Source organism: Molossus molossus, unplaced genomic scaffold (assembly GCF_014108415.1).
Source record: "Molossus molossus isolate mMolMol1 unplaced genomic scaffold, mMolMol1.p scaffold_m16_p_9, whole genome shotgun sequence".
Taxonomy (NCBI): domain Eukaryota; kingdom Metazoa; phylum Chordata; class Mammalia; order Chiroptera; family Molossidae; genus Molossus; species Molossus molossus.
In genome coordinates this window covers 91,962,336-91,973,818 of record NW_023425403.1, presented here as the reverse complement: position 1 = coordinate 91,973,818, position 11,483 = coordinate 91,962,336, and the positions used below count along the sequence as shown (strand labels likewise).

The 11,483-nt window shown below is 42.8% G+C and overlaps 1 protein-coding gene and 2 non-coding genes across 3 annotated transcripts; all 3 read left to right on the top strand.

Annotated features, from left to right (window-relative positions):
• Window positions 1-1,871: 1,871 nt before the first annotated feature.
• LOC118623083 lies at window positions 1,872-2,034 on the top strand. The gene has a single exon (XR_004958196.1). It is a non-coding gene; the product is annotated as a U1 spliceosomal RNA (small nuclear RNA).
• Window positions 2,035-7,486: 5,452 nt separating this feature from the next.
• TPT1 (tumor protein, translationally-controlled 1) lies at window positions 7,487-11,037 on the top strand. The gene is made up of 6 exons (XM_036249904.1): window positions 7,487-7,630; window positions 7,886-7,959; window positions 8,513-8,703; window positions 9,141-9,246; window positions 10,022-10,138; window positions 10,844-11,037. The coding sequence occupies exons 1-6, from the start codon at window positions 7,603-7,605 to the stop codon at window positions 10,844-10,846; spliced, it is 519 nt and encodes a 172-aa protein (XP_036105797.1). The 5' UTR covers window positions 7,487-7,602; the 3' UTR covers window positions 10,847-11,037.
• On the top strand, window positions 10,650-10,776 carry LOC118623109. The gene has a single exon (XR_004958213.1). It is a non-coding gene; the product is annotated as a small nucleolar RNA SNORA31 (small nucleolar RNA).
• Window positions 11,038-11,483: the final 446 nt, after the last annotated feature.

Genomic DNA, 11,483 nt, shown 5'->3' with positions numbered 1-11,483 from the left:
TCAGAGTTTAATTGAATCATAGGACATCCAGTTGGTGTTGTAGAATTGGTTGGTACGGGGAAAAAACCCACATATCTGGTGTCAGAAGTATTGTAGGTGAAGGTAAAGGAACACACAGTGTGTTTTTCCCTAGACACCTTCACAGAATTATGAAGAGCAAAACCACTTAGAAGTATATTCCCTTAGTAACATATAACTATTTGTTTCAGAATGAATTCTCGTCATACTGGGACAGTTTTAGAGAATCATATAAATCTCTGAATCTATACTAAAGGGTAGGACAAAAATGGGCCAATAAAAAATTATATATTCATGTGCATATAAATTCCGATAAATATATTTATATTGTACATATAATATATTAAGGATACACAATATATTTATTTTTGTAATTATATTTATCTTTTTACATTATTTATATATTATATATTTCCAATTATAAACTTTAGATATATATTATGTATTTTATATTATTATTTTTACATCATATATATTCTTATATACATTTCTATAACTTTAATTCTTGGACTTTTTTTTTTTTTATCCTCACCCAAGGACATTTTTGCATTTATCTTCAGATAGAGCAGGAGTGAGAGGGGGAGGAAGAGAGAGAGAGAAACATCAATGTGAGAGAGATACATTGACTGGTTGCCACCCACACAACCCCAACCAGGGCCAGCAACAAACTGCAACTGAGGTACGTGCCCTTGGCAGCAACCGAACCCGAGTCTCTCCAGTCCACAGGCTGATGCTCTAACCACTGAGTAAAACTGGCCAGGGATAATTCTTGGACCTTTGAACAAATTCCTACTTATATGATATTTCAAATAGAATTAAAACTTTGCTCTAAAAGCTGTTATAAATTATGCATTAGTGTGCCCTCTGAGATAAAAAAAAAATTACTTCCTTTTCCATAGTTAACATTCCAGTGACCCCTGCTTAAGCAGCCTTGAAAAATAACTGTTGAGCACTGGCTGGGTAGATTCACTGCAGTTGTGGTTCAATCCCGTCAGAGCACATACAAGAATCAACCAATAAGTGCGTAAATAAGTAGAGCAACAAATCAATGTTTCTCTCTCAAATCAATAAATAATTTTTTAAATAAACTTTTTCTAGCTCCTTTCTCTACATTAACCCCCATCACAATTCCCACTATTAAGAATACATTATGAAACTTCTAAAAACATTGTATACATATGTAAACAGATGTATATTCTTTTCCTAAAAGGGATACTGATACTATTTATATTACTCTGTACATTGCTTTGTTCTCATAATGAAATTTAATTATCTTCAGGCCTTTTCTTTCAAAATCCTAAACTTTCTTTGATATTCTAAAATTGAATTGGGTTTCTACTATGAGCTGAATTCGACTGTTAATGGGGAGTGGCGGGCAGACACACAGGATGTACCAGGAAAGGACAGGTCACGTAGAAAAGAGTAAAACCGCCAACAAATTAGTAATCTGGAAGGGAGATTTAAAAATATATGAAAGTAACTCTAACATTTATTCATTCATTCCTTTATATGATAAATGACAAAGTACTTACACATCTGTTACAGACAGCAAGGGGTTCCTTGCTTGGGATGTTCTATTTTATTTTTATTTTTTATCCTCACCCGAGGACACTTTTTCATTCTTTGTTCAGATAGAGCAGGAGGGAGAGAGAGAGAGAGAAACATTGATGTGAAAGGGACACATCGAGTGGCTGCCACCCGCACAACCAACCAGGGCCGGGGACAAACTGCAACCGAAGTACGTGCCCTTAGCGGGAACCGAACCCGGGTCTCTCCAGACCGCAGGCCGACGCTCTAACCGCTGAGCCAAACCGGCCAGGGCTTTGGGATGTTCTATTCAAGAACCAGACTTGATACTTACCTGGCAGGGGAGATACCATGATCACCAAGGTGGTTTTCCAGGACGAGGCTTATCCATGGCACTCCAGATGTGCTGACCCCTGTGATTTCCCCAAATGTGGGAAACTGAACTGTACAATTTGTAGTAGTGGAGGACTGCATTAGTGCTCTCCCCTGGGGGAAAAAAAAAACAGGCATGAGGTTGTTAGAAAGTTTAATTTACTTGCAGCAAGTAAAGGTCACATCCAAAGCCCTGTCTCAGGAATGAAGGTTTAGAGCCCTTATTTATACACACTATTTGATTCATTACATGTTGATTTCTTCTTTGAAGTTGGCTACTCTTATCTGGTTGGGTTCCTCTCAAGCTCATCCTGTTTACAGTGCTCCTGCAAAATTCTTTGCTACATTTTAACATTTAACAAGAGCTCAGACCCTAAGACCCTTGTCCTATCTAACCATTTCATCCATTCATTCAGCAACTAAGTCAGGCCCTGTTCTAGTGCTGAGGTACAGCAATTAACAAAACAACCCCACCTCATAGAGCTTAAATGATAAAGCTCTGCTGTCCAATGAAGTTACTAGCCATGGGGATTAAAATTTAAATTAAGCTCTGGCCGGGTGGCTCAGTTAGTTGGAGCATCATCCCTATACCACAAGGTTTCAGGTTCAATTCCTAGTCAGGGCACATACATAGGTTGCAGGTTTGATCCCCAGGATGTGTACAAGAGGCAACCAATTGATGTTTCTCTCAAATCAATAAAAACATATCCGCGAGTGAGAATTTTAACTTTTTTAATTAATTAAATTAAATATAAGTAAACATTTAGTTCCATAGTCATATTTAGCTGCAATCATGTCTTGTAACTTGACTAAAGTAATGATATGTTACCAAAGTATACAGAGTCTAGGGAAAAAGAGAAATGAGAATTCATTAACTGTCTCAAAAGGAATGGATTTAGATCACACACCAACCATAGTCCAGCTTAGCTGGTTCATTCTTTTTATTTTTATTTTATTTTTTTTATCCTCACCCGAGGATATTTTTCCATTTTTTGTACAGATAGAGTGGGAGGGAGAGAGAGGAAGGAGAGAGAGAGAGAAACATCGACGTGAAGGGACACATCGAGTGGCTGCCACCCGCACGACCAACCAGGGCCAGGGACAAACTGCAACCGAAGTACGTGCCCTTAGCGGGAACTGAACCCGGGTCTCTCTGGACCGCAGGCCGATGCTCTAACCGCTGAGCCAAACTGGCCAGGGCGCTGGTTCATTCTTAATCACCTGTCATGATCACATACTACATTCTAACTCCCTTGCCTAATTCCTTATTAATAAAACCACATTTTCTGTTACTTGACTTTACACTACATCTAACCAGCTAAGAATTATTATTATTATTATTATTTTAATCCTCACACGAGGATATTTTTCCATTTATCATCAGAGTGAGAGAGAGAGAAAGAGAAACATCGATGTGAGAGACACACATGGACTGGCTGCCTCCCACACGACCCCAACCAGGGCCCCAGACATACTGCAACCAAGGAATGTGCCCTTGATCAGAATCAAACCCATGACTCATTGGTCCTCAGGCTGATGCTCTAAACACTGAGCCAAACCAGCCAGGGTCTTATGCTAAATTACTGATATTCTGGTTTGCAAATCAATCTCTCATAGCTTTGAACCTGACGCCCAGCGAGCAAAGTGAATACCTCTAAGCTGAGAACCACAGCAGGGACTTCTAGCTGCTTACATTGTTCTTTAACAACAAAATCCTGATTTCATTTGGTGTGGCCATGAACCAGTGTCAACAAGCTAGAAGACCACAGTTTGTTGCCTTCCTTGCAACTAGATACACTCTTTTGTAATTGTTCAGTGGGAGTTCTAGAGTAGTTCCTTGGAAGGGAAACACACAGCTAGAATGCACCCCTTTGGTCCTTCCCCCGTTGTCGCTGCCTGCAAGGTAGACGTGATGGCTGGAATTCAGGCATCTGTTGTAGACCATATGGATGGTGGAAAAGAAAGGAAGATCCCGGATTTCTGATGCCCATGAAGCCACCATGGCTTCATAGCTTTAGTCTGGCCTACATACTCTTGAATTTCCTTACTAAGAGAAAACAAACCCTGATGTGGTTAAGCCATTGTAGTTCATCTCTAACTGAGAAAGTGGTGACTCTTCCTAAAGTTCTTTTCTCATCTGAGGACTTGTATGAAGAGGTCAGAAGACATTTTCTTAAAATCTCTTTAATTTCAAGAGATACCAAGTCATACGCAGTTAGAAAATTTAGGACAATCTTAGACTTTGCTACAAAGCGCTGCTTTGTAAGGAATAAAATATTATTAAAAATTCAAATAATACCTAAGTAAAAGCTAATCAGCTTAGCAAAAGCCAAATACTTGCAATTTTGTCAGTAGCTTGCAATTAGTGTCTAATTTTCCCGGCTGTATTACTGGTGTTCTAAGAAGGTATTTTCAAGGCACAGCTCAGATTTTGTAGACCACAGGATGAAGCTTACAAAATATCCTGAAATTCAAATCAGATTTTCCTAAGGTTTTATATTTTAGGATGTCTAGTCACTGACCTGCCATGAGCTCTCAAATATGAACCTCAGATTAGAAACCTCATTAAGGGCCAAGCTGAGTTCTTTCAGTGATCCACTATCTCTCTTCCTCTCTCTCTAAAATCAATAAAGATTTTTTAAAAAATCTTTATTGATTTTAGAGAGAGAGGAAGAGAGAGAGAGATACAAACATCGATAATGAGAAAACATCGACTGGCCTCCTCCTGCATGCTCCCGACTGGGGATTGGGCCCACAACCTGGGCATGTGTCCTGATTGGGAATCAAACCGGCAACATCTTAGTGCATGGGTCGATGCTCAACCACTGAGCCACACCGGCCAGATCAATGAAAATATTTTATAAGAAATAAAAATAAACAGTATAACATATCAACTAAATCCCCACAATATTTCCAAATAACATAGAGAGTTAATGGAATAGTTTCAGGAATACTTTGTTTTTTGTTTTTATTTATTTCAGAGAGAGGGAGAAATATCGACTTATTGTTCCACTTGTTCATGCTCTTATTGGATTTTTTTTGTTAATCCTCACCCGAGAATATTTTTCCATTGATCTCAGATGGAGGGGGGGAGAAACATTCATGTGAGAGATACACTGACTGGCTGCCTCTCACACAACCCCCGACCAGGGCCCAGGACAAACTGAAGCTGAGGTACATGCCCTTTACTGGAATCAAACCCACCGGTCCTCGGGCTGACACTCTAACCACTGAGCAAACTGATCAGGGCCATTGGTTGATTCTTGTATATGCTATGACCACAGATTGAACCCCAAACCTTGGTCTATCAGGAGGACACTCTAACCAATTGAGCTACCGGGCCAGGGCTCAGGAATATTTGAAAAGTAATAAAATTTGGGAAGAATTGTGCATCCAAATTGAACAAATATTTATTGATAACATATTAAGGATACGAGGCATTGTTTTCATCATCTTAATTTCTCAAACTCTTCAACTCACATAAATTAAATTTTATACATAGGCTTAGGGAGGCTGACTTTCTCAAGATCACAGGACTAGAAGCAAATAAAGTCAAGATTTCAACCTAGGGTGCACTGACTCTAACTTCAGTCCTTTTTCTCTGAGGCTATTTTTACAAAACTTGAAAAAATTGTTTTAATTGAACATAAAACTGGAGAGTACAGGCAGTAATATTTGAGGGTACTGTACGAGTGAACAGGAATATTTCTAAAGAATATGAAAATAGCCCTTGTTGGTTTGACTCCTGCGGACCAATGAGTCCTGGGTTCAATTCCAGCCAAGGGTGCATACCTTCGTTGCCATTTGTCCCAGGCCCTGATGGGCCCTGATTGGAGTCATACTGGAGGCGGCCAGTGGATGTGTCCCTCTCATGTCGATGTTTCTCTCTCCCTTTCTCTCCTGCTCTCTCTACCTGAAGATAAATAGAAAAATATCCTCGAGTGAGGATAAAAAAAAAAAAGAGTATGAAAATAATTAAATTGTGATATGCCTGGGATAACAATGTGTCCACTTACACATCCCTCAAAAAAAATCAACAGGTTTGAGGGACCCTGTAAGGCCCATCTGTCAGATGTCCACTTTCAGAACCCCTTCAACCCATTTTTAGCTTCCTCCCAGTTACCCACTGTTCTCTGGGCCACCCAGCGCAGCCCAGGACCCCATCTTGGGGTGGGGGGGGATCCCATTTCCTGGCTCTCTTCCATTTTGACTCTATCATCTCATTTCACTGTCCTGCGCCTTGCTCTTTCACAAGGGTTGCTCTCTCTTTGTAAAGTGCTTTACTATTGGATTAGAAAACATTCTCAATGTGTGGTAACTGCGTGATTCTTTGACTTACTAGAATGAAGTTTTCTGAGCGACTAGATGTAACTTGTTCACAATGGGGACCCCTGTGCTTTGACTCTAACGTCATTACCTTTTTAATATGGCTGCTTTTGTAAAATTTGAAACAATGTTTTTAATTGAACATAAAACTGGAGAGAAGAGCACAAAAACATTTGGAGTGGAACAAGCCAGGGTTTCGTACAAAATGAAACCAACTAAATAGGGAAATTCGAGTTTTTTCCTTCGTGGTTTTACTTTTTTGGGCATCCGGTAATTGGGTCTAAATTCCAAATGACACTTGCGCACGTGGGAAGCTCCCTATTTTTGTTTAACCCTCTAGCACTTGGGATATAATTTCAGCTTCATCTTCAAGTGACAACGTACTTTTTTTTTTTCAAACAAAAGACATAATTCAAGATCAAGTACAAAACAGGAAGAGCTGTTTAGCTGTCTGCCTTAGGATTCCGCAAGGTTTCAAATATGGAGCAAAATTGATAGGGGGAAAGCTGTGCAAACGCCCGCGGCCCCCCCTCCCCCCAAAGACGTGACCTCGCCCGGCCCCTCCGTTACTCCGGGGACTGGCGGGGCGACGTGGACCGCGTCCCCCGCGCTCAGCTCGGCCCTACAGAGGCCCCGAGAACTCGAGCTGGGGCGGCCCTTGGGGCCAATGCTGGAAAGGTCTCCGAGCCCTCGGAGACCAGGAAGCTGGTCAAAGCACCCGCCCCTGCTCTCCGCTTCGAGGACAGCCACGTGGCCTCCCGCGGCCTCAAGGGCCCGACCCTCCGTAAATGCAAAGTACCCCTACCACAGGGAATTACAAGTTGTCTGGAAACCTGCCATTTTTCTCCCAGAAAGGTGTGGGAGCTCGCGTGGGGCGCCGCGAAGGGCGGGAGCTTGAAGTGACTTCATCTAGGTCCCACCCAGGGGCGGCTCCAGGCGCCAATCCCCTGACTCTCCGCGGTCAGACCCCGGGCCCCTTCCTCCTCCCTCCCGGAAGCGCTCCTCGCCCCTCCCGTCCCCACTCCCTGTCCCGCGGGCCCCGTGACGCTCCGCACTGGGTTCCCAGGCCCAGTCCCCGGATGCTCGCCTCCCGCCTACCCCGCCCGGCCCCGCTGTGGCCCCGCCCCCCACGCGGCTCTGCGTGCCACGTCACCGCATCCGGTGCTTCCGGAGGCGCAGCGGGCGATGACGTAGGGGGACTTGCCCTCTATATGAGGTTGGGGAGCGGCTGAGTCGGCCTTTTCCGCCCGCTCCCCCCTCCCCCCGCGCGCCGCTCCGGCTGCACCGCGCTCGCTCCGAGCTCCGAGCTCCGGGCTCCTACTAAGGCAGCGCCGCTGTCGTCTCCTTCCAGCCGCCACCATGATCATCTACCGGGACCTCATCAGCCGTGAGTCGTGACTGCTATGCCCCCACTGCCGCGCAGGGGATGAGGGCGGTGGGGGTGGGGAAGGCGGGCGCCGCCGCTGCTTGGGCCTAGCGGGTGCCGGCGGGAGCGAGGAGGGGTCGGTGCCTGGGGCACGCGCCGGGTCTCGAGCGCCCGGGAGGGTGAGGACCGCGTGCGGCCGGCCGGCCAGCGCGGGAAATGGCGGCGCAGGCCCGGGGCTTCCGGGCGCATCGTGACGGCAGGTCTGTCTCCGAACAGATGATGAGATGTTCTCTGACATCTACAAGATCCGGGAGATCGCAGACGGGCTGTGCCTGGAGGTAGAGGGGAAGGTGAGTCGTCGGGCCGCGGCAAGGGGGAGGCAAGGCTGGGCAAGCTCGGGTTTCCGCCGCTCCCCCGCCCGAGATTGTGCAATTCTCTTCTCTGCCTGCTGGCGGAGGAGACTCTTTCCGGGCTCGGGTTTTTCTAGAAAAGTGGAGGCGGAGCTGAGCCTGGAAATAGGTCCGCCGCCTGGGCGCCCATCCTCCCCTCGGCCTGTCCCGGACAGGTTGTGTGTGTCTGCTGTTTGGGATCCCCAAGCCCTTTTAGTGTTAGCCCTATATCTCCATGCTCATCAACCCGAGAGCCCACAGAAAACTTCCACTGGGTTGTAAGAACCCCGTTTTCGTTTCCGTCAACAGAAAGTTCTGGTTGAGTTAAGGTGTTTCAGGAAATCGAGGGGTTATACGTTTTTCCCTTAAATATTTTTGTCTATCTAAACAAAAACCAACAACGTCTGGTGGGAGGATGCGTGAACTGCTGGTGTAGAAAGTTTTTTTTTTTTTTTGATGAGTTTACGGTAAGGTGAAGAATGTTTTGCAACTAAACTACGATTTCTTACTGCAGATGGTCAGTAGGACAGAGGGTAACATTGATGACTCGCTCATTGGTGGAAATGCCTCCGCTGAAGGCCCCGACGGCGAAGGTACCGAAAGCACAGTAATCACTGGTGTCGATATTGTCATGAACCATCATTTGCAGGAAACAAGCTTCACAAAAGAAGCCTACAAGAAGTACATCAAAGATTACATGAAATCGTAAGTGATATTGGCACACCCAGCTGATGTCTGGACTTTTATAGGATTTAGGGATTAGCTAATTATGAGATTCTTCAGGTATACTTGTGGAGGGGGGGGTGTTACTTTTCCAAATTGATGAACTCACAAGGGGTGTTTGCTTTTTTATGAGTGAGTTAATGTGTGCATTATTTTTGTTAATCCTCACCCGAATGGGAGGGAGGAAGGAGAGAGAGCCACTGATATCTGCCTCCCACGCTGGCCAAGGCATAGTTTTAGCTTTATAGAATAGTACTTTGGATATAAATTAACTGGGGTTTTGACACATCCAGTGAACAAGTTACTTTGCTTAGTGATAGCTACTTGCTGTTTTTAGTGGGTTTTGTTTTTACTTTATTTATTTAATAAAAAGTTATTTTTCTCAGAAATCAATATTTACAAATAAAATTTTGTTTTAGAATCAAAGGGAAACTTGAAGAACAGAGACCAGAAAGAGTAAAGCCTTTTATGACAGGGGCTGCAGAACAAATCAAGCACATCCTTGCTAATTTCAAAAACTACCAGGTAAATAAATGCCTTACATTTTTGGATCAAAGAGCATGAAACTACTTACTTGCTGCAGGTCTTTATAACTGAATTGTGGTTCTTTTCCTGGGCTTTAGTGTGAATACTTCATAGTTCCTATTCCAATAGTACAGGCTGTAGAAAGCAGCTTTCCCTGCTCCCAAGTGTTTCCAGGTCTTGTCTTCTGATTGCAGAATCTCCTCCCTTCCCAGATGACATTTACTAGCTCTTCCTCTCATGAATTGTTTGTTAACCTAAATGGTCATCCAATTTTCTTTCTCTTTACAATTCAGCGTGTCTGAGTTTGTCCTTTTGGGGAAATTCATTGACTTCCCTTATTTCTAAAACTTAAGAAGAAGCACATCATGATCTGACTGTTTGATTTTTCTGGCTTACACACACACACCCACACCAATAAGATACTTTCTCCATATCATGTGCTCTCTCAATGACAGCATTATGGTCCTGTGCTTGACTTCATAAACAAGCTTGTAGGGTTTGGAATTTGTATGTGGGGCTGAGAGAATAAGTTACCAGAATGCCTAAATATATTTGTATTGTTTTGGTCATTATTTGTGCTTTAATTAGGTGACCAGATAGATGTTTGATTAGTGAGATTTTTTTTCCCCTTCCTAGGCATCAGCCTTAGCTTCTGAAATTTTCTTGATTAAATTATGGTGTTTGTGTCATTTTTATTGTTTTATTCCATTTGTTTTAATGTGGCCCATCTGTATATAATGTTCTAATTCTAGATGTTTGTTGTTTGTTTCCTAAGTTCTTTATTGGTGAAAACATGAATCCAGATGGCATGGTTGCTCTGCTGGACTACCGTGAGGATGGTGTGACACCATATATGATTTTCTTTAAGGATGGTTTAGAAATGGAAAAATGTGTAAGTACACTGAAGTGGGTTGAAATCAATAATGTGAAAATGGAAACATCTTAGGTATGATTCTTTTTAAATGTGGGTACGGGTCTTGTTTCTTTTCAGGGTTCTAAAGAGGGTTTCACATAAAAATCTTATGATACAGGGTCTTTGTAGCCTGCAAAAAAACAGTTCATCAGAATCTTTTCACTCAGGTGTGCTGATAATTAGTTGTTTATACTGACTTTCAGTAAGTACTGATATGCAAATTGCTTTGATAGAATTAAATGAATGTCTGCTGTGCAAGGGACTGCTGGAAGCAGTACAGAAGTAGGCATTATCATTCTAGCTTTCATATAAATTAGGAATAAGGTAGACAAGGCTATGTTAAACAAGGTTACAGGCAACAAGACGGTGTCTTAGAGCAGTACAAATGACTTGTCAAAAAAGGAATTGTTCAGATACCAGGTTTTTATAGTTAAAAGTGTGTATGAATGGGACTTTTCTTCAAAATGAGCCTTTTCTGGAAAGGATGGTTCTGCATCCACTGATAGACCTTGAACAATCTGTTGTTCTTTTGGTTTGCACTGGGATGCAAAAGAAAGAAATCCCTGCGCTTTCTGTCTGCCTGTGTGGCAGCCCGGATTGAATAGGGGACTACATCTGCAGCCTGGCAGTGTTCAGTGCTTTCATACTGGGAAAGGGGTTAATAAATCTTCTTTGTTTTTACAGTAACACATTTGGCAATTTGGATCTATCACCTGTCATCATAACTGGCTGCTGCTTTTCATCCACACACCAGGACTAGGACAAATGGGACTGATGTTATCTTGAGCTCTTCATTTATTCTGACCTTGATTTATTTGGAGCGGAGGCATTGTTTTTAAGAAAAAAAAAAAAAACATGTCATGTAGGTTGTCTAAAAATAAAATGCATTTAAACTCATTTGAGAGAACGCCTCTTAGTTTAATACATATTTAAATCCATCCTGTATAGTGTTCCTGGAGAAGCTAGAGCCTGGTTGTAGACCACTACTATAAAGCATAGACTGTCTTCAGATAACTTCTACAGTGAAAACTACTTCTGAGACTGGAATATAAAAAAACAAGGATCAAAAATCTTAATTCTGAGTTGAAGTAAAGGGAAAGACCATGCTCACCGCAGAGCCAACATTGGAAGTGGATTCCTTAGACATTTCATCACCTACAAACAAGTAGTTACTGGAAGAGATTACCAAAAGAATAAAAAGAGACTAATACAGCTGGAAGCAAAGTATTGTCTGAGCTTATTTATCATATCAAGTGAGGGCCAAGTTCTATAGAAATCTAGGTCTCTTGGAATTGTGTGATAAGCTTTTGTCAAAATTCATGGA

Excerpts from the sequence above, each read along its gene's own strand:
- TPT1 (XM_036249904.1), top strand. The coding sequence starts at position 7,603 with ATGATCATCTACCGGGACCTCATCAGCC. Across the intron at positions 7,960-8,512 it reads GCCTGGAGGTAGAGGGGAAG|ATGGTCAGTAGGACAGAGGG; the intron begins GTGAGTCGTCGG and ends TTCTTACTGCAG. Across the intron at positions 9,247-10,021 it reads CTAATTTCAAAAACTACCAG|TTCTTTATTGGTGAAAACAT; the intron begins GTAAATAAATGC and ends TTGTTTCCTAAG.